Here is a 22,806-nt window from a genome sequence, read left to right as displayed (position 1 = left end):
CAGGGAGAGTGGTTCACCTTCGGCTTTCGACGTGGTGAAGAGGGTCCTGTCGAGGGATTCAAGGTCACCGGCTCGTGCTACGGATCCACCTGCCATTCCCTCACAGATGGGCCTGTCTTCCATCATCCGGCCCCAGGGACAGCCTTAGTCTACGCCCCAGCTAGTTCCTGTAGAAGAGCATGACCCTGTCAGTGAGCCCTTCTCGGACAGTCCCGCCGAGGAGGCCCCTCACAAACGAAAGTGTAAAAGGAGGCACTTGGACTCCCCCGAGTCCCTCATGGAAGACACTGACTTGGAGGAAGGGGAAGGTTCCCCCAGGTCATCCCCCGAGGACGTCTCCTTTGGAGACATTATGGAGATGCTGCGCATTAGAGGGGGGTGGTCAGCCCAGAAACCTATCTCGGATGAGTCAGTGTTTCTGGAGGCGTTTGACGCAGGCACGTCTACCTCTTGGGTGTCCCCTCCGGCCGACCCCCTGGTAGACCTAATTACTACCAGGGCGTGGAAGGAGCCGCACACTGTAGAGCCAATCCCCAGGAGATCAGGTAAGATCCTTAGTCCCCCGACAGACAAGGCAGCATGGAGTAAAGGGTCCCCTGTAGATGCCATGGTGGTGGCGGCTGCCACCAAGAAGGAACTGGCACAGGATAGTTCCTCGGTCCATCCTCCCGACAAGGAGTCTCGTATGATGGATCGCATCGGAAAGCGGATGTTTGCTTCAGCCACCTTTTCCATAAGGGTGCTGAATTACTTGGCACACATGATTAGGCTTCAATGGGATCTAGTAAAAGAGTACGCTGGGTCTCCCCCGGAGTCCATATCAGTAGAGGACAAGCAAACTTTCTCAGCTCGCATGGCCACTCTAAAATCGATATCCAACACATCTGTGCGGCTTCTGTCCCATGCCACGGAAGGGGCAGCTAGAGCCAGTGGAGCAGGCATCGCCTTACGGTGTCACGCTTGGCTCCTACTTTGCGGAACCCTTCAAGGCGTCCTTCGCGAATGCTCCCTTTGACGGCTCTACGCTGTTTGGCAAGACCGTCCACTATACGCTGCTCCAGAGCGAGAAAAACGGCAAGATGCTGTCTGCCATCGGAATCCGCTTCTCTGCTCGTCAAAGGTCCTTTTCCAGGAATGAGAGAGGAGAAAAGATGTGGTTCTGGAAATCTCAGCAGTCCCGTTATGCTCCGGACCCTTCGTCCTTCAGAGGCAGGGGGAGGACAACGTGGACACGCCGGCCCAGAGGCAGAGGGGGGCCGAAGCATTTCGGGTTGAGGGAACCTTTTTCTGTCCGACCCGTGCAGCAACCCTGAGGGGTTGCTCGACTGCTCTCCTCTGGAGGCAGTCGGGGGGCGTTTCTCGGAACACCTAGCACTTTGGGGGTCCATTACGACAGATCACTGGGTGCTCCGAGTAATATCCAGAGGTTACTCTATCGCCTTCATAAATATTCCTCCTCAGTTGAGGCGCCTCCCCGATGTTCCACCCAGTCTGAGGGAGGTGGCGGCTCTAGAAATAAAGAAGCTGCTAAGAAAGAGCCATCCAGCACATCCCCCCAGGCCAGTCTGGGTCGGGCAATTACTCCAGATTCTTTTTGGTGCCAAAAAAGACGGGGGCTTTAAGACCAATTCTCGACCTGCCTGCATTGAACCTCTTCATTGCCAAAGAGAACTTCCAGATGGTCACTTTTCAATCTATTCTCCCCCTTCTGCAGGAGAAAGACTGGATGTGCTCCATAGACCTCAAGGATGCGTACTACCACATTCTCATGGACAGGCGATCCAGGAGGTTTCTCCTCTTTCGGTTGGGGGCCAGTCATTATCAGTTCAGGGTCCTCCCTTTTGGCCTCACCACAGCCCCCAGGGTGGTTCACCAAGGTCATAGCAGTTGTAGCGGCCCACCTGAGGCTTCAGGGAATACAGGTCTTTCCTTACCTGGATGACTGGCTCCTCGCCGCTTCTACCAGGCATCTACTATGCTCAGCCAGGGATTGCTTCCCGCTCTTGGCCCACCAGTTGGGGATTACTATAAATTACAAAAAATCGTCCCTTCAACCTGTTCAGGTCCTGGACTTCATAGGGGCCAGAATAGACACACTTCAGTCCAAGGCCTTCTTGACACCAGACAGACTCTGCAACTTAACTCTCCACATCTTAGCACTTCTACAATCTCCGGCCCCACCAGCGGAATTAGTCCTGAGAGCCCTAGGGTCCATGGCAGCAGCTATCAACCTTTCACCCCTAGCCTGCTTGAACATGAGGGTTCTTCAATGGACCTTACAGGTCCAGTGGTCCATCCTTCGACATCCATTGGACTCCCCGATTCCCTCAGCAGAGTCTGCAGGGACTCCCTACTTTGGTCTCTCCATTCCCGAGAGCTTCTGGAAGGGCGGCCGTTTTTGATGCCTCAACCCCAAGCCACGGTGACCATGGACGCTTCTTGCCTGGGGTGGGGGGGTATTGCATGGGCAGGACTGTCCAAGGCACGTGGACTCAGAGACCATTCTGCATATCAATGTTCTGGAGATGAGGGCAGTGCTTCTAGCGTTGCAAGCTCTCCATGCCCTTCTTCCTCCGGGGACTATTTCAATTCAGACAGACAACATGTCATTGGTCTGGTACATCAAAAAACAGGGGGGGACCAGGTGTTACCCTCTTTGCCGAGAGGCCATGAGAGTTTGGGAGTGGGCGATATCCACCAACCATTTTCTGCTAGCAACGCACATTCTAGGTCGGTCCAACATTTTAGCGGACAAGCTGAGTCGAACTATCCTCTCGCCTTATGAGTGGTCTCTGAACCCCTTAGTAGCGAAACAGATCTTCCTCAAATGGGGTCAACCTTGCTGCGATCTCTTCGCATCGCCTTCGAAGGCAAAGTGCAGCGAGTTTTTCGCTCTAATTCCCCCTGCCGGGGGAGAGCCCCAGAGACGGTCTAGTTCATGCTTGGCCATCTGGTCTTCTTTATGCTTATCCTCCTCTCCCGTTAATGACAAAATTCTTACAGAAAGCTCGTCAGTTGGGGAGCAAGGCTATCCTCATAGCCCCATTCTGGCCTCATCAAACCTGGTTCTCCCGTACCTAAGGTCTCATCTCATAGTTCCTCTTTGGATCTTGGATCCCATTCCGGATCTCATCTCTCATCCTTCGGGATTGAAAACTCCGAATCTGGATGACCTCAAGCTCTCGGCTTGGCTGATCCAGTTCCGTTAGTGGCTAGGACTTCCGGTATCTCGTCCGCAGTTAAATCCATTCTGGTGGCGGCGCATAAGCCTTCTACCAGGAAGGTCTACAACAGTAAATGGAAACATTTTTCCATCTGGGCCTGGCGTAGGAATTTGGACCCTTTTACGGCTCCCATTCCAGCAGTACTTGAATTCCTATTTCACATTTTCCATCAAGGGGCCAGTTCTTCTACTGTGAAGGCTCAAATGGCGGCCATTTCCCACTTCCACATCGGGGACAATCTTGGTCCTTTAGCTTCAACTAAGATCTGTAAGACTTTCTTAAAAGGCACCTTTCTTTTAAGGCCTCCTGTCAAGAATGCGGTTCCTCCATGGGGACCTAACCTTAGTCCTTCAGGCTCTAACTGGTCCACCCTTTGAGCCTGCAGCTTCGGTTGACTTAAAATTCTTGTCTTGGAAAACTGCCTTCTTAATTGCTATTACCTCAGCTAAAAGGGTATCTGAGCTTCAGGCCCTTTGTACTAAACCCCCGTATCTTGTCATCCATAATGACAGAGTATCTCTCAGGACTAATCCTTCCTTCATACCTAAAGTGTCTTCCGAGGCTAACATCAGCCAATCCATTAATCTGCCTGTTTTCTTCCCTAACTATCGGAACAAGGAGGAGTACAGACTGCATTCATTAGATGTGCATAGACAATTGCGCTTTTACTTGCACAGAACAGCTGCCTCTCGCAAGTCAGAGCAGCTCTTTGTTTCCTTTGCTAAGCCATTCTTGGGTAAACCAGTAATGAAGGTGACTCTAGCTCGATGGATATCTCACTGCGTTTTGCTCACATGCAACATTTCTGGTCGGCTGGAGCCCTTGGGGGTTCATGTTCATTCTACCCGTTCTATGGCTACCTCTGCGGCATTTTGGTCGAGTTCACTTGGTTACATCTGTTCTGTAGCTACTTGGGCTTCTTCTCATACTTTTATTTCGCATTATAAATTATATCAGATATCCAGAGGGAGGGCGGCCTTTGGCTCTGCAGTACTCCGGAATATTCTTCCTTGAGGACCTCCCAAGTTTTTTGGTAGCTGGGGACTCTGTCCCACAGGTTGCTGATCAAATGAAGTTAACTACTTCAGATAAAGAAGCTATGTACTCACCATAACGTTCCATCTGAGTAGGTAACTTCATTTGTCAGCAACTGACCCCCCCTCCTTCCCCCTAACCTGGCTTTTGTGACGTGAATGTCAGTCCTGGTATGCATCAGGTTAGGATGTTCAGGTATTGTTTATTTTGGTGTTGTCTGGTAATTGGCCAAACTCGATCTGAGGACTGAAGGGAGGTAGCAGGGTATTATGGCTAAGGGGGAGGAGCTTGGAGCTTGGATCTCAAGCTTGGAAAGCTGCCGGCTTGGATCCAGGATGGATCCGATACCCACAGGTTGCTGACAGATGAGTTACCTACTCAGATGGAACGTTATGGTGAGTACATAACTTCTTTTTTTACTCCAGAATGTTTCTGGTACCAAGGAAGGACGGCCCATGGAGGCCAATCCTAGACTTATCCTTTCTAAACCTCTTTCTCAAAGTTCCCAGTTTCAAAATGATTGCCTTACCCCTGCTCTTACCATTCATTCCAACTCAGGCTTTCATGGTAGCCCTAGATTTCAAGGATGCCTACCTACACATCCCTATTCACCCAAATTACAGGAAATACCTCAGATTTGCAATAGGCTCTTGCCATTTTCAATTCTCTGCCTTGCCCTTTGGACTCTACTGCTCCCCAAGTGTTCACAAAGTGCTTGGCCCCCGTCATTGCTCACTGCAGGACTCAGGGTATTCAGATATACCCATACCTGGACGACCTCCTCATTCTTCATCAAGATCGCCCAGTCCTCCTAGTACATCTACAACAGGTAATCTCCACCCTATCTCAGTTAGGGTTCACCAAAATCCACGAAAAGTCTCACCTGATCCCCCCTCAAGACCTGGTTTTCTTGGGATGCGGGATCAGAAGAGACAGAATGAAAGCCTTCATTCCAGATCAAAGAATCCTAGACCTTTGTCTATACTTCCAAAAACTCCTCTCCCACACTTCTTGCCAGCTCGAGAAATTTTAAGAATTGTAGGCCACATGGCATCACTCATACCCGTGTTGCCTCTGGCAAAACTCCACATGCGAAAAATCCAGTGGGTCCTGAAAAACTTACGTAGCCAACACTCCAAGCCCCTGGACACCCCCCTCCCCTTACTTCAATGTTTGAAGAAGGAATTACAGTGGTGGATATCAGCTCTCCACCTCAACTAAGGGACCCACCTTCAGGTCCCTGCACTGCTCCAACAGGTCTCCACAGATGCTTCCGACTTGGGGTGGGGGGAGGCAGTGCTACTTACAAACCAAAAACAACTCTCGGTGCAAGGCACATGGTCCAAGCCAAGACAAAAGGACCATATCAACATCAAGGAACTGAGGGCTTTACACTTGGCTCTCCTAACCTTCAAGTCAACCCTTCAGCCATGAACCCTGAAAGTAATCACAGACAATATGATGGTCCTGTGGTACATAAACAAGCTGGGGGGAACAAATTCCTATCCTCTGTGCAGCCTAGCAATCCAGATCTGGAACCTAGCAGTCTCTCTCCACATTCATGTGGTAGCTGTTTATATCCCTTCAACAGAGAATGTCATGGCAGACTTCCTGAGCAGAACTTCAGCTCCTAGTCACAAACAGATGCTTCAGAGGGAAGTATTTCTGGACATAATTCACAGGTGGGGTATTCCAGATCTTTTTGCCTCCACCCAGAACAAACAAATGCCCAAATTCTGCACAAGGAATCTGCATCCACAGACATGGAAAGTGGACACCTTCTCTTGGGAGGGAATGTACCTCTCTGCTCCCCCCTTGCCTTAATTCAGAAAGTCCTTCTGAAAATTCAGAGGGACAACCCAAAAATCCTACTGGTGACCCCCTTTTGGCCAAGACAGCATTGGTTTCCCTTCCTACACCTACTAGCCAAGGGCAATCACCACAGGTTACCCCACCGAATTGACCTGCTGACACAGGACAGGGGGATCCCTACTACACCCTCAGGTGAACAATCTGAAATTAACCTTATGGGTGATAGGGTTTTGATCCCCCTACAGACACCTATACTCGGAGGACGTACTCAATGTTCTGCAGGAGGCCAGGAAACCTAGTACCAGGAGAAACTATATATCCAAATGGAACAGATTCTCTTACTGGTGTCAATGGAAAAAACAGGACCCTCTGACTACCTCTATACCTATGGTCCTGTTCTACTTGTGTGAGCTTCTTCACTCAGGACTAACAGACTCATCAGTCAGATTGCATTTATCTGCCATCTCTGCCTGTCTGCCTATCTCCCCTCATCTAGCTTCCAGACTGGAGGTCAAACTTTTCCTCAAAGGGGTTCTTCACATCAGGCCTCCCAGGAAACCTACCCCCCCCCCCCCGGGACCTGATCTTTGTACTAGAAAAACTTACATTGCCACCCCTTGAACAGATCATTCAGTATCCCTAAAGCTATGCACACTGAAAACAGTTCTAATAGTGGCCCTTGCATCTGCCAGGAGGGTATCGGAGATACAAGCCCTCATGGTTACCGCTCCCTACCTTATTTTCCACAAGGACAGAGTTGCTCTCAGGACCAACCCTTCCTTCATGCTGAAGGTAGTTAATGAGCTTTCACTAAACCAGACCATTAATCTACTGGTTTTCTACCCTCAACCACTAAGTTCCTCAGAAAGGAGACTCCATTCCTTGGCTGTCCACAGACAACTGAGGTATTACTTAGACAAAACCAAAAATATCAGAAAGTGAGATCAACTTTTCATCTCCTTCCACCCGAGAGCTCTAGGAAAGGCAGTCTCCAAGCAAACAATTTCTTCATGGATTTCTAAATCCATTACCTTATGCAACTCTTACTATGGAAAATCACTGCACGGTCAAGTCAAACCTCACTCTACGAGGACAGCTGCTTCTTCAGCTGCCTTTTTCAAAGGAATTGACTATGCTTCCATCCTGGAGGCTGCCACTTGGACTTCTGTCCCACACATTTACCAAACATTACAAACTGGACCTAGTCTCTCGAGCTAGGGCAGGGTTTGCCAGGTCTGTCCTCCAAGGACTCCTTGACCAGGGAGCCCAATCCTCCACCCAGAACCATACCTAAAAGCTCTGGTACTCTCCCTACTGTTATGAATACTGCAACATGTGAATAGAAGGACATAGAATAGTTCTGTAAGATTTTACCATAACCTTAGATGTCTTTCTCTTCCATGTTGCAGTATTCAGTCCCCCCCACCTTCCCCTCTACCATCTTGCATACCATACTGACTTGTGGGGACATAATCCTGCTATCCCCCAGTTTCTCCAGTAAACACAAACTACCTACTACCCTGACTCTAACCTACATGTAATTCTAAGGGCTCCCTTGGAACCCTTATATCCACAGGAGTACTACCTGTATGCAGCAGGTCATTCTGAGGAGGGTGCGTGCAGATGTAACCTTTAATACCCTACATCAGTTTATGGCCCTGACAAGGGACATCACACGTACTGTCCAGAAACAAAGACTTTGGTATACTGGCCAGAAGTCGGTGCTGCTGGCAGCAACTCCCTACTGTTATGAATACTGCAACATGAAAGAAAAGGACATTTAAGGTTATGGTACGTTCTTACACAACTATTCTTTCTGTTAAATTTGTAGTGGTTATTTCTACTTTATGTAAAACAGCAAACAAAATCTGAGGTATGTTACTGGTTGGTGCATTATGGGTAAGGGAGTGACTCAAGAGCTTTTTGGTAGCCACGAGCTTTAGAAACAGCCAAGATAGATCCGAGGATCAGATCTAAACCCAACAGTTGAGGAAGAATAAAAATGGACAGCACAGTTGGAATGTTATACTAAGTACAAAGCTTTTTTTTACATTTTTGCATCTTCTTTTAACGGTGTTGACAGAATGTATCAACCAGATCTTGAATGTTCACCATCTGTTATGGCACTACTCTTGCTGATTACCCTTGTTGTCAGAGTTTGCATTTGCTATGTGTACTGTTTTTTGTCACCAGGAGCCTTGAGAGGCCATCGATCAGTGCATCAACAGGACATTCTTCTGTAGGGGGATCAGGAATATATCCATGGTAAACATCTGCAAATGAGTTCCGTGGTCACTGCTGCACATCATACCTCTCAACCTCTTAGAGCAAGAAATCTGGACAAAGCCATAAAAAATAGGGGGACAAAGGCCCAAAAATAGAGAGAATTTTTAAATATTCATCATACAAACTTGGAAAGTTGATTGAATAACAGGTTTTATATTAACGTGAATTTTCTGAAGAGTATGCAGACTGAATATTAACGGTCAGTCATTATTTTCTGACTTCTTTCCTCAACGGTTTGCAAGTGATTTGCCAGAAAACCATAATTTAATGAAAAACAGAACAAAAATATCAGGCAAAAATCTGGACATACTGGGAAAATCTGTGCAGTTGAGAGGTATGCTGCATATGTTTATGTAGCATGACAGTTTGGATCTCCATTTCAGGAGCAAAGCATCTCTGTGTGGCTGCCCGTCATCTTTTGCTTCTCCGATTCCTTCCATCCCTGTTGGGTTTTTGAAATACAACTTGAAATTCTACCAAAGTGTTCTACCCATTGCAGAGTCCCTCTTGAAGTAGGATGTAGTAGATGAGTGAGCAGCCATGATATTGCTTGCTACTAGAGAGGGACTTTGGAAGCATGTTTCCTTCCTCTTTTCTCCTGGTCTTTGATGCTTCAGCTAAGGTATTATGACAACAGGACTTTATGCAAGTAAACTTCAAGTTTATATTCTTACTGTCAGATACTGTTTTTTTTCATACACGTTGTTCTTAACTGGGAATCTGAGGTGTGCACCTCTGCCCCTTAACCATGCATTAGACACACTACAACTTGGTCCAGAGATGCCATGTGCATGTCATGAGGAAGGATGCACTCAAGTTTTCCACCTGTCTCATACCAGGTAGATTAATTGATATTGTGAGTGACTGCATATGCTATTTACTTAACCAGAGTAAGACTAATTGTTGTATATTTATATTGAAGAAATTTAGAAGACATTCTTGTGACATTTCTGATGTTGATTTTTTGTATTGGTTACATTCTAAAGATTGTTTGTTGTATCTTTATCTCTTTTCATGAAGATTAATTAGGTGATTCTCTATGCTTTATCTGTATTAGTAATTTAAATCTTTAGTTTTAGATGTGCATCTTGTGCCCATACAATGTGCTGTGTGGGATTTAAGCACATTTGAAAGAAATAAATGAGTAAAAAAATAAGTATGTTTCTTAACTTCTCCTTTGCTCTCATCATTAAAGTTCCTCTTGAGGTTTCTGTTGATAATGAATGAAAACATACTCACAATTTTTATGTCTGTAGTTCTCACTGAGATTGTGTATCCTAGTAGGGAGGGGGTGTTCCCTATGTAGTGTACAACTGCTGACTGTTTTTAGTAAGAGCTGTTTATAGGTATATACTTGGCTAAAGATCACCAGAGCCTTTATAAGCCGAACAGTGCAATCCAACCTACTTGTGTCCCTATGTAACATCGGCATTTATTAGAGGGGGCATGTGAGATAGTTTTTAGAGTTTATGTGGTAGGGTACGTTAGTTTGGGCATTACTGTCTACCTGTGTCTATCAAAGTCATGGGGCCAACTCTGGGTGAATTTCCAATTTCCCATCCATTGATCAAGTTTAGGCTTAAATAGGATTAGGGATGGATTCTGCATCACATGAATGGGTAGGCCGTTCCCGATCTCATTGGATCCTGTGAGATATCTGTCTTGCCAACATGTCTTACTTATGTCACAAACAAAATTTAAATCCTTGTATCTAGTGGTTCTGATGCTGTTCATTCTGCAGATTTGCAAAAGGGCCATCAGAGATGGATCTGAGGATTATTTGTATGCCAGGCATAGATTGCCTCTCTGTAAACCATAGGAGACAAGAGTATAGAGATGGGGCTTTAAGATGAGCTGTGTAGGACAAGGTGTTTATACCCAGGATTCTCCAGGTAAGGAACCTTTGTGGGCATTCCAACTATTGCATATGCCTAGTCAGGTGCATGCCAAAGGGGGGGGGGGGGTTGTACTTAATGATGGGTCTAATAATGGCAAAATAAAGCGTCACTATGACTTCCTTGGACCTCTATGCCATGCTCTTACTTGTAAGTTGAATGGTTTAGAAGGACTTAGAATGGTTTTCTTAGTAGCTTTGCCAAATGTTAGTCAAAGGCCGGATTACTCTTTACATGTTCCCAGATCTCTGACTACTGGGTCAACTCTTAGGGGTGTCTTATCAATGGAGTAATTAGTCTGGGTGGCACTTTTTCGAAAAGGCAGTATAATGCATTTTTGACACTGAGGTTTAGTCCATGGCTTTGGCACCACTAGTTTGCCTGTGTTAGACATTTGTGTTACGGGTAGAATCTGAGATCGCTTCCAGTTTGCAAATTTGGTCAGCCAAAGACCCTTGACAATAGCCTTTGCATCTGAGAAGTAGATGCCAAATAGGAGCAGTCCCAGCACAGAGCCCTGAGGTGTTCTGCTGGTAATCGGTCTCTTAGAGGAGGTGGTATCACCACTCCTGACTTCCTGGGGCATGTCTGTTTGCCAGCTTGCAATCTAGTGAGTTTTGTAGGGGTTTTTGCAGAGTTCAATGAGTTTATCAACTATAGCCGAATAGGGTATTATATCGATCACCTTAGCCAGGTCCAGCTAGGTGGTATGCACTGTTTTCTCATCAACCATTGCTTTGGTGACCACCTCAAAGAAGTCCACCAGGCGTTGTAAGCATGACCTTCCTTTGACAAAGCCAGACTGGGTTGGAGTCTAATAGTCCACCTTTGTAAATTGGGATAACCGTTGTACAGTCCCTCATTCTTATAGTACAAAGCCTGTTTTGAGGCTATAGTTGAAAAGTGATTCAAGTGGTCCTAATAGGTCATCTTTCAAGCTATTTACGAGGCATTCTGGGATAGTGTCGAGGCCCACTGAGGCTCTGTTTTTGGCCATAATGAGTTCCTCTAGGACCTGTTCCCTGTCAGTAAGTGACTTCTAGTTGGTATATATAAATTTGGGGGTTAAGGTGTACAGAGAGACTTGCCCCCATGCAAAAACGAAGTTTAAAGGAGAAGAGCGATGTTGGAGATTCGCTGTTCTTCTGTAGTTCCAGTCTTGTTTTTCAGCTTGTCAACACTGCATTTTGAGGGCCTGCTTTTCAATAGGGAGAAACATTATTTCTATAGTCTGCCTCTAGACTGCATTGGCTGTCACATTTAAGCTGCATAAACAGGTGTCTTTTAAAATGGCAAATGGTGTTTCCATGCAGTAACTGTGGAATGACACTTTAGGATGGAGTTATACAGTGTCCATGTGGCAAACTGTTTTGAAGGTTTGACTTAAATTACTACTGCAGTCATAAGTTGGCATTCATTAGATGACAGTACTCTTGCTTCTTTTACATTTTTTTTGTTTGAGCTTTACTATACAGCCGTTTCTTCACTGATTTGTTTATTCTGTAACCCATACTGCTCTTTCCTATTAACTGTCAAAAACTGCTTGTGCATGAACTCATTCTGGCCTTTTCTTTGTACCACCTCAACTACAACTGTACTGGAAAATTCTTTTTTCTTTGGCAGAAAGTTGGGTTCCTGCCATCTGCTGGTAAAGAAGAAGAAATTAGCTGGGTCTCGCTTGAGAAGGTTGAACCATTCTCTGACATTGAGTGGAAAATCATCTCGCTTACACCACCTTCTGAGCACGAAAATGTTAAATATCGTGAGTAATTAAATGTTCATCTTTAAAGATTTTTAAAGAGTTCCTAATGTTTGTGATGATCATTATAAGTTTTTGGTAAGATTTTATCTGAGTCGTTATAAGTAGAGGATAGGTGTATCACTGAAATTGCATTCCACAGGATATAACTACAGATGTTCGTGTTTCACTGTTGCAGTCCTAACAAATGGGTTATCCGGCCCCTGGTAGCCCTCAATCGGCCCGAATACCAAAGGTAAGAGGATATGACATCGGCTGTCGTCGGTTGTATAGGACGTCAGTATCTTTGATACAAAAGGAGGCAGCTGACGTCACTTTCTCAGTCTTCTTTGCCGCGGAGCCCGAAGCAGAAGTTTTTTTGCACAAGTGCCGGTCGGCCGTTTAAGTTTTTGTTTTCCGACTACAAAAGTTGAAGTCATCTCCAGCTAAGTACCCCATTGGGGATCCTCTTTTTCTTGTCTTAACAAATGTCAGGAAAAGTTAATAATTGTCTTGCCTCTGGAAAGCAGATTCCCCATAGAGATTTTCATTCTTACTGCATTATTTGTTTAGGCCTTGACCACGACATTCCTAACTGTGATCTCTGTGCTTCATTTAATCTGCGTACTATTCGTCGTCGGATTAAGCTTTGCTAAGCAGTTTGGAGTTTGGCCTAAGTTCGTCGGTATGGCATCCACTGGTCTTCAGGCTTCGAATGTTCCTAAGAAGCATAAGGACAAAGACTGAGACAGGCTTCAGAGGGTCATATCTACCGATGACGCCTTTGCAGCCCCTGCAGTCCACGGATTTACCTCCACAGGCCTCTGGTGAGACCATTTCAGAGTCCTCCATGCCTCCGGCTTCCATTTTGTCTTCTGACCTTCAGCCTGTGGTTAAGCAGGCTCTGGTTTCCGAGGCCTCCGTTCTTTGTTCTGACAGCAGGCACATACCGACGACCTCCTCAGTAGCCAAGCCCCCTGAGTCTTTCCAACTTTCAGGTACGTCCTCTAGTCACAAGCTTGTGATGAAACAGACTCCATCTGCTTCTCGTTCCCCTCAATCTCAGATAGTTAAGATGGCTAATGATCTTTTGACTCTTATTAGGGGCTCACAGCCTCCTCCTTCCAAATGAGGCTGGGGTTTCTCTCCAGAAGCTTTATCTTTTTCAGGTACTGAGGCCATCAGCAGAGGAAGCTTTTCAGTTTTTTTCTCCTTTTGAGGATTCTGATGCAGAGGCATCCATTCCTTCTGCTTCTCTCCCAGAGGCTTTTTCTTATAGGTTCATAGGTTCATAGGTTCATACTAGGCTATCTGCCCGAGGGCATTTACAAGCCTAGCCCATCGTTTTGTGGCTTACGCCACCCCTTTAGTATGGGGAACTATACCCATTATTTTGCTGTGCCTCTGTCGAGCAGTGACACTGAGGTTATCCCTGGGGTATATCTGTGATCTCCCATCCATTGGTCAAGATTTCTCTTGAACAAGGCCAGCGAGGTGCTCTGCCTCACATGTACCAGGATTTTGTTCCACAGCATAGGGAGTCTTTGGGTGATGAATCTATCCCTCCAGCACGTCCTATTAATAGCCGTGTCAAGGTTTAAGTCTCCGCCCTTGTGGCTCTGATGGATCTAGATTTTTGAGGTGAAGCATATTCATCAAATCTGGGTTTGACATGGCCTTGTATGTTAGGCAAAGGTCACCTCTGAGCAAGCGGTGGCGACTGAATAGAGCTGGAGTTCTTTCAGTCGGGCAGCATAGGACAGATTTTTGAGACCCTTTATCCTTTTGGTGAGGAACTTTTGTGGCCTCTCCAGCTGCTGCAAGTGTCGGGTCAGATACATTCGAATGGGGCATTGTACTCAATCATTGGTCTGATGAGTGATGAGTAAAGGGAGACTATGACCTCCCTTGATCTAGATGAGAATCCCTTCATGATAAGGTGGGCAATGTAGAAGGTCTTCCTAACTACTTTAGCTACATGGGTGTCGAATGACAGACTACTATCAACCTGGGTCCCCAGGTCCCTGATAACTTCTTCTGTGCTCAGTGGATTGCCACCTATTTGGTAGCTAGGGGTAACCTTGTTTTTCCCGAAGGGTATGACTATGCATTTTTGGCATTTAACTTTAGGCCGTGGCTCTGGCACCAGTTATCCGTTTCTGTGAGACCCTTCTGAAGGATATCTGTATCAGATGTGTTTTCTACTATGGCCCAGTTTGCAGTCATCTGCAAACTTTGTCAGCCATAACCCTCCTGTGTTTGCTTGTACTTGGAAAAGTAGATGCCAAACAAGAGTGGGCCCAGGACTGAGCCCTGTGGGACACCACTTGTGACAGGCTTTGAGTCTGACATGGCGCCAGCAACTCTGACCCTGTGGGTTCTGTCACTCAGCCAGTTTGCAACCCATCTTGTGATGTATGGGTTGACATTTAAGCTGATGAGTTTTTCAATGATACCCGAGTGGGGTTTTGTATCGAAGGCCTTAGCCAGATCGAGGTAGGCTGTATGGACTGCCTTTCCCTCATCAATGGCTTTGGTGACTGTTTCAAAAGTCAACCAAGTTTAAAAGGCATGATCTGCCTTTGACAAAGCCAAACTGGGTTGGATCCAAAGTCTGCAAATTCACTATGTCTTTATTTATGAGGTCCATTATGATCCTCTCCATGGCTTTGCAGATAAGGCTTGTCAAGCTAATGGGCCGGTAATTTCCAGGGTCGGTGGAGGCACCGCCTTTGTGAAGTGGTACCACAGTTGCAGTCGCCACTCCTGGAGTGCGTATCCAGAGGTAAGATTTTGATTAAACAGCTGTCCTAGCTGTGGGTTTAATTCCTCATTGAGTTCATGGAGCACACAGCCGGGGACACCATCAGGTCCCATGGATGCTGTGTTTTTGCTTTGGAGAGAGCAGTTCTCACTTGGGCTGGAGATGTTTGGGGGCTGCAATCGTTTGGTATAGATATCTCTCCTTTTGGGGGAGGGAGAAGTTTGCACTGAACCTGTCAGCCAGTATGTTGGCAATGTCTGTAGGATCAGTAATCTTCACATCATTTTGAACTAGCTCAGAGCATATCTGGGAGTTTCCTCCCAGGTTTCTAACATAGCTAAAGAAGGCCTTATGATTGTCTTTTGAGTCTTTAGCTATTTTTCTCTCGAAATTTGCTTTGGATGATTTTATGAGAGCTCTTAGTTTTTTACTTATAGTGATCAAGGGTGTCTTACCTTTTAAGGATTTTGCTCTATCTTGTAGTAGCTTCCTCCTTTTGTTGTAGAGTTTGTTTATGGCTGGGGTCCACCAGACTGGACGCTTGCCTTTGGTACAAAGAGTCTTTGTTTTGCTTGGGATTGCCTTATCCATGCAGTCCTGCAGGTGCTGGTAGAAGGCATTTGGTGATACTTTGAATACTCTTAGGGAGCATTTTAAATGAGATAGTCAGGACTACCCTCAATCTAAGAAAAGGATCAGAGAATTTTTGGATTTACCTCCACACAAGCCTCTGGCTAGTCCCCCTCTGTTGGAGGTGATGGAAGATGTTTTTCTGGAAAATTCCTTGATTCCAAATTCTGTTCCTCCTGCTCCCAGGAAACCTGACTGATACTACAGAGTTCTTGATTCTCATTTGTTTCTTTGTCGTAATCCTCTGGCTGACCCAGAGGTTATTTCTCAAGGACCTAAAGGGGTTAAGGCCACTGTTACCAGAAATCCTGTTCCTTCTGATAGAGAATCTCAGAATCTAGACAGGTGGGGAAAAAAGGTTTATACATTTGCCACTCTTGCTAGTAGGTCTACCAGTTGCCTTTTTCATATGCTCAAGTATCAGCAGCTTACCTTGGAGGCTATTAAGTCAAATATTTCCAGTGTGCCTCTCTTGGCAGAGAATAAAGATATGCAGGATTTACTGAATTCTGCCAGTCTTGTTAACAAGCATTCTTTGCACTGTGGCTTTGATGTTCTTGAAGCTTCATGCAGGGCTTCAGCTACTGAATCTGTTATCAGGAGGCATGCTTGGCTCAGGGAACAGCCCCTTCCAGAGCTTGTCAAGGCCAAGCTTTTAGATGTACCTTTACACAAGGACAGTCTTTTTGGCAGTAAAGCGGAGGAGGTGCTCAAGAAGATGGAGGATAAGGCCAAGTCCATGCAAACAGTTAAAGACTTTCTGCAAGTTCAACCTCCTCGCCTTAGCAGGCACTACCCTAATAAGAGTTGGATGTTTCTTGATACCAGCAGACAGAACTGTTCTAGGACCAGAGGTTATAAATCTGCTAGGGAATATGGGGCTACCCCTCAAAGGACTAAACAATGGCATGCTTCCACTTCTAAGTCAGGAAGTTCTAAGCCTGCATCTCAGTCCAAGCATTCTCTGTGACTTTATCCAACTTCTGCCTGTTCCTGCTTGCCTGGAGTTTCCTTTAGGGGGAAGGTTGGCAATTTTTGCAAATGTCTGGGCCACCATCACGGACAACAAATGGGTACTCCGAACTGTATCCCTAGGATACAAGTTTTCTTTCCACTCCTTTCCTGTGCACTAAGGATTCTCAGACATTCCTTCAAATCAAAACGCAGAAGTAGAAAAGCAAATTTTGTCTCTGTTGCGTCTGGGGGCAGTAGAGTCAGTTCCTGCTCAGCAGGTAGGCCAAGGCTTCTATTCCAGACTTTCCTTGGTGCCAAAAAAGGAAGGCACCTGGTGGCCTATCCTAGATCTATCCATTCTGAACTCTTTCTTGGTGATTCCAGAGTTCAAAATGCTCACTCTTCATCAGTTGCTACCAATGTTGGACAAGGACTCCTGGCTGGTAACTTCGGATCTCAAAGAAGCTTATCTGCACATTCCTATCATGGAAAGCTGTAGGCAGTTCCTTTGCTTCAGAGTGGGCAAGCAACATTATCCATTCTCTGCGCTGCCCTTTCTACTGCTCCCGGAGTTTTTACAAAGTGCCTGGCTCCAGTTATTGCCTTTTGCAGGCATAAGAAAATTCAGATTTACCCTTACTTGGACAACTGTCTGATTCAAGCAAAGTCTCGGGAACAGCTGTTAAAGGATTTGGAATTTGTAAAGAAGCTTCTCTCTTCCCTGAGTTACACTCTCAACGAGCAAAAGACAAAAATGATACCGTCAAAGCAGATAACATTCCTGGGAGCGAGTCTGAGCACAGCCGCCCAGATATATCTTACCCAGGAGAAGCAGACAACTTTCAGGTTACTTCAAGAAATTGGCAAGCCTGTCCCAGCTCCCTGCAAGGAAATACCTGCAAGCTCTGGGATTCATGGCATCTTGTGTTCTCATGATTACATATGCAAAGCTGCATATGAGGAAATTGCAATGGTACCTCAAGAACCTTTGGTGTCAACACACATAGGACCTGGATGTGATTATTCCTCTGCTTCCTTGTCTGCAGAGAGAGTTTCTGTGGTGGGCGACAGCCTGCTTGCAAAACAAGGGCATGCCTTTCCATCCACCACCTGCAATTTAAGTTCTGACCACAGACTCATCGGACTACACATGGGGAGATCACCTGGATAGCAGATGCATATAGGGACGTTGGCATGCCCACCAGATGCACTTACACATAAACCTGAAGGAATTAATTGCAGTTCACCAGGCCTTACTGGCTTTCAAGCATCTTCTTTCGCCTGGAACTCTGCTGGTCAGAACAGACAACACCACAGTCATGTCGTACATCAAAAAACAGGGAGGGACTCATTCTTACCCCCTGTGCAGACAGAGCATGATGCTATGGTCCACAGCAGCATCTTTGGGCCTACATCTTCTAGCTCAGTTTCTTCCAGGGAGACTCAGTGTTTTGGCAAACCACTTGAGCAGACAAACCCTGGATCCTCACGAGTGGCAACTGAACAGAACAGTCTTTTACAGCATCATTCAGCATTGGGGCACTCCGCAGGGGGATCTTTTTTCCTCCTCAGACACCCACCTTCTGCCACTCTTTTGCACCAGACAGCATCACAGCAAAGCCTGGAAAGTGGATGCTCCGTCTTTCCTTTGGTCACTTCTGTCAATTTATGGCTTTCCTCCTCTTCCTCTTCCTCTTCCTCTTCTTCACAGAGTATTGTTGAAAGAGGACGAAAGACCAAGGACCATTCTCATAGCTCCAGACTGACCCAGGCAGCATTGGTATCCTCTGCTTCACGGTCTCTCCCAATTTCCTCTGTGGCATCTTCCTCTGAAACCAGATCTTTTGGTTCAGGAAGGGGGAAAAATTCTGCATCCTCATCTTCAGACTCTCCATTTTGCAGCATGGCTCATTGTACGAATCAATCTACTTCTTCTTCCCTTTCCAGGCAGGTGGCGGACGTACTTCGTGAAGCCAGGAGGCCTAGCACTAGATTGTCCTACGGTGGCAAATGGGAAAGATTCTCTCATTGGATGCAGGCTAAAGGGGAATCTTCTCAGCCTACTCCTCCTCCAATCCTGGAATACTTTGCTGAATTGCTTCAAAGTGGACTTTCCTTTTCTTGTATCAAGACTCATGCTTCAGCTATTTCTGCTTACTGTTCTTTTGAACAGCCCATTTTCTCTCATCCCCTGATGAAATGCTTTCTCAGAGGTGCTAGCAATTTAAAACCTCCCAGAAGGGCACCTACTCCGGCCTGGGACCTTAATTTTGTTTTGGAGAAGCTCACTCTTCCTCCTTTTGAGCCACCTACCACTGCAAACTTAGTTTCTCTCATGGAAGACTGCATTCCTTTTGGCTATTTCTTCAGCAAGGAGAGTCTCAGAACACTCCAGGCTTTGATGGCTGTGGAGCCTTTTCTCATCTTCCATGCAGATCATGTTTCCCTGAGGACCAGTCCTTCTTTTATGCCAAAGGTGGTTTCTAGTCTGACTCTTAATCAGTCCATATACCTTCCTACTTTCTTTCCTAATCCTCAAAATAGAGGTGAAAGGATCCTGCATTCTCTTGATGTACACAGACAGTTCAGATTCTACCTGGACAGGACTAAGGATTTTTGGAAATTAGCTCAGCTATTGGTCAGCTTTGCTCCTGAAGCTCAGGGTAAAGCTATTTCTAAGCAAACCATTTCTAAATGGATTGCCCACTGTATTACCTTTTGTTATTCATTTCATGGCAAGATTCCTCCGCAAGGAGTGAGGACCTACTCCACAAGAGCAGCCACCACTTCTGCAGCTTTTTTAAGGGGTGTCCCTACTAATGACATTTTGGAGGCTGCCACCTGGTCTTCTGTACACACTTTTACAAAACATTATAATTTGCCTTTGTTTTCTAGATCCAGGGCAGGGTTTGCCACTGCTGTTCTGCAGGGCATTCTGTCCAATCCTTGATTGTGTTGGTACCTCCTCCCTCTTCTCTGGGCTTTGGTAATCAACCCATTTGTTAGGACTGCAACAGTGAAACACGATGAACATAGTACAGTTGTGTACACTTACCATAAATGTAGATGTTTGAGTGTATTCACTGTTGCAGTCCTGGTTTCCCTCCCTCCTTCCCCCTGTTTTGGTGTTCTCCTGCTCTCCTTTCCTAAGGTGCAGGCTTTTAGTTTGGTTTACCAAGGATGCTTTATATTTTGTCTAAGCATTGTTTACTTGGTGGCTTCTGACATTTGTGGCAAGAAAGACTGAGGAAGTGACGTTGGCTGCCTCCTTTTGTATCAACCGACGGCAGCCAACATCATATCCCCTTGCCTTTGGTATTCGGGCCGATCGAGGGCTACCGGGGGCCAGGTAACCCATTTGTTAGGACTGCAACAGTGAATACACTCGAACATCTACATTTATGATAAGTGTAGACAACTGTACTTTACTGGAAAAAGAGTTTGTAGCCCTGAAGATGAGAACTGTATGCACCAGGAGGTGTTTGCGGAGTCTAACATTAAAACTTGCTGATTGCTTCTTTGGTTTATTGGCAACTCAATAATGGCATTTTCTACTCCAGCACTAAGGATATTGCTAATGACATTCATGCAGATAAATTCAGTTGCAACTTCTCTCCTATATCACCTCCAAACTTCCCAATATAAAATACCATCCATGCCCCTCCCAACATTCATTCCTTTTGAATAGACAGTAAAAATGCTGTTCATGACCAAAAATACCATAGCTGTCCATTTCATACTGGGCTGTTTCGTGGTCAGCATGAAACACCCATCATCAATTCTTCTCAAGTTATTTAGTCGCAGGCTGCCCACCTGATATGAAGCAGAAAAATAGAGATTAGCTGTATTAGCTCCTGTCCACAAGAGAGAGGCCACTGCACAGACTCTGGCTTTTATAGAGCTATCAGCCTCATTAGCATTATATGCAAGGCTATGGAATTCATCATTATTGATTTCCTAAACAGGGACATAGGGATCCTACAGTTTCTAAATCCTAACCAGTGCAGTGTTGTAAAAGGTAGATTATGACTAACAAACCTAATTGACTTTTTTTTTTGAAAGAGTCACAAAAACAGTAGATGTGTGTAAGCCACTGCAGAAACTTTGGTTTAGCTAAGGCTTTAAACACCATGCCCCACTCTAGCACCATTAACAAACTGGGTAAACCAAATATAAATCCCTATGTAACCCATTGCATTTACGGCTGGCTCACTGATGGGCAGCAGACTACTAGAGTCACTGATTCACTATACCCCCAAGATGACTGACCGAGTTCTCAGATAACTGCAAGCTTGGAGCCGTCATCACCTCACCTGAAGATAGTACCTCAGGAGGGCCTAGCTCAGACAAACATATAGGGTGACAGGGTCATGGTCTAAATTTGGATAACCATAAATGTACCATCAGACAGTTTTGGGAAACAGGAATTCGTACACACCGCATAAATGGCACCGTCATTAAAATTCCTTTCCTTAACAACTAGCCAAACTTGAAAATCATCAGCAGTTCCTCACTTAAATAATCTCAGGTTTGAGCTGCCTTTGTTACCCACAGTATATAAAAGCCTTGTTGCTCTGTTTTCAGTCTCTTGTAGACTCTACGGGGTAATCTGTTTTTGGTGTACAAAGCTGTAAGTGAGCAAATCCTGCTTGGATTCTTAAATATCTGCAAAACTGGTGTTAACCGAAATATATAATCAAGGGACCTAAATCGTTATATTGCAGCGTAAACAAGACTTGCTGGTGTAACACTGGCAGTTTGTGCAGAGGATTAAGGAGGGTTAATGAGCTGTTTCCTGGGGTTCTGTGGTTGGGGGTTTGATTCCCTCAGCCTCCTTTGCTTAGCTGTGTGACTGAGTAAGTCACTTAACCAGATAGTGCTCTGAAAAGTTCCAAAAAGATCATTGCTCTACCTTAGATAAACAAATACAAATAAAATAAATAAATAGTAAACATACATCTCTTCCATAGAATTCCCCACCTCTGGAACAAACTTCTCTTTCCTGTAAAGCAGAGTATATCCCTCACAATCTTAAAATCTAACTTGGACAAATGGATAGGAAACAAAAATAAACTCCATGTCTATCAAATGTCTTTTTATCAATCAGATTTAAGTTTATGAGCCTGTAGTTGTTGACATCCATGTGATTACCACCCTTTGGAGTGGGTACAACAAGAGGCATCTTCCAAATTTTGTGTGTCAAACCCAGTAAACAATGTTTGCTGAAACTAACAAGTTAAGCAGTGAGTAAAAGAAGAATAAACCATGGACAACAAATCCTTTTAAGGCCATCTGGTACTGAAGCTGCATTAAATCTAATCCATGCCAGTGCTACCTTAACATCATCTGCAGTAATGCTGGGACAGTTCTTGTTGTCCCCCAAACTCATATAAAAGTCGACAGTTTTGATATATCTGGAAAAAAATTACAGCAGATATTTGCATTTTTGTTTTGGTGTCAGTAACAAGTGCTATCAGTACTCATGTATACTCCCAGAATTAACTTTCCTATATTGTCTCACACTTGTAAAAAGCTTTGCTGTTTTCTTTAGTGTAGCCTGCAAGTTTCATTTCATACTGAGCCTTTGACTTAATGATATTCCTTACATGCATGCTTACTATTATGTATTTGTTCCTTGTGTTAATAGAGGCCTCCTGTAATTGCTGCAAGACTACTATTTTTTGTATAGAACTTTTGCAGTGACCTAGAATATCATGGTAGAAATTTGTCCATAGGTTCTTCACAACTTGCAGTAACATCAGTATTTGGAACATGTTTAAGAGTAATAAATTCTGTAAAACTAAAGAATGTCTTCCAGTTGTCATGAGTATTGGTATTATACATATATTCTTTACAGTTTTGTTTTTCATTCTCAATAGTATACATACATGCTTTGCAATTCGTCTTCCGATCTCAGTATTAATAGCTTCATAGTAATGTTAGACAAAAAAATTAAGTTGAGGGACTTTACTTGGAAAGCATGGAGATCAGATCCTGTTAACAATCAACTCCACCAAATTTTCTTAAAATAAAGAAAATGAAATAGAATAGCTACAAATAGTGCTAAAGTATTACATTGAAGACAGACAATTGACCTTCCTGTTTACATTTTTCTAGTCGCCAGCCCTTCTGGTAAAAAAAAAATTGGTGAAAGGCCAGTTTTGTCAGAATTTCTAGACTTGTCTCAGAAGAAAAATTTCTTAGTGAATGTGTAAACTGTATAATATGTTTTTAGACAGAGGCTACTTCAAAAAAAAAGTTTATGATATGAATATAGTTAAAAGATGATGGGAACAATAAATATGCACCTATTTTGAGGGATGCCTTTATTTTAAGTAGCAAAGTTAAGAATATTGATAATGGATTTAAGAAAGCTAGTGTTTTATTGTATTCTAATTTAAGTGAACAGATGAAAGGACTTAGAAACTGAAATTTGTTGTAAGATTTGTGGGGTATATTATGTGAATT

General features: G+C 44.8%; 1 protein-coding gene across 1 annotated transcript in view; it reads left to right on the top strand.

Moving 5' to 3' along the window:
• APEH (acylaminoacyl-peptide hydrolase) overlaps positions 1–22,806 on the top strand; it is a 2,062,145-nt gene that overhangs the window by 1,174,752 nt on the left and 864,587 nt on the right. The window contains exon 15 of the mRNA XM_044078262.1: positions 11,876–12,014. Within this exon, the coding sequence (XP_043934197.1) occupies positions 11,876–12,014 (139 nt within the window). The remainder of the gene's footprint in view (positions 1–11,875; positions 12,015–22,806) is intronic.

Source organism: Protopterus annectens, chromosome 7.part0 (genome assembly GCF_019279795.1).
Source record: "Protopterus annectens isolate FY-2018-M chromosome 7.part0, PAN1.0, whole genome shotgun sequence".
NCBI lineage: Eukaryota > Metazoa > Chordata > Ceratodontiformes > Protopteridae > Protopterus > Protopterus annectens.
The sequence above is the reverse complement of the archived record's forward strand: the minus strand, read 5'-3'. Positions and strand labels throughout refer to the sequence as shown.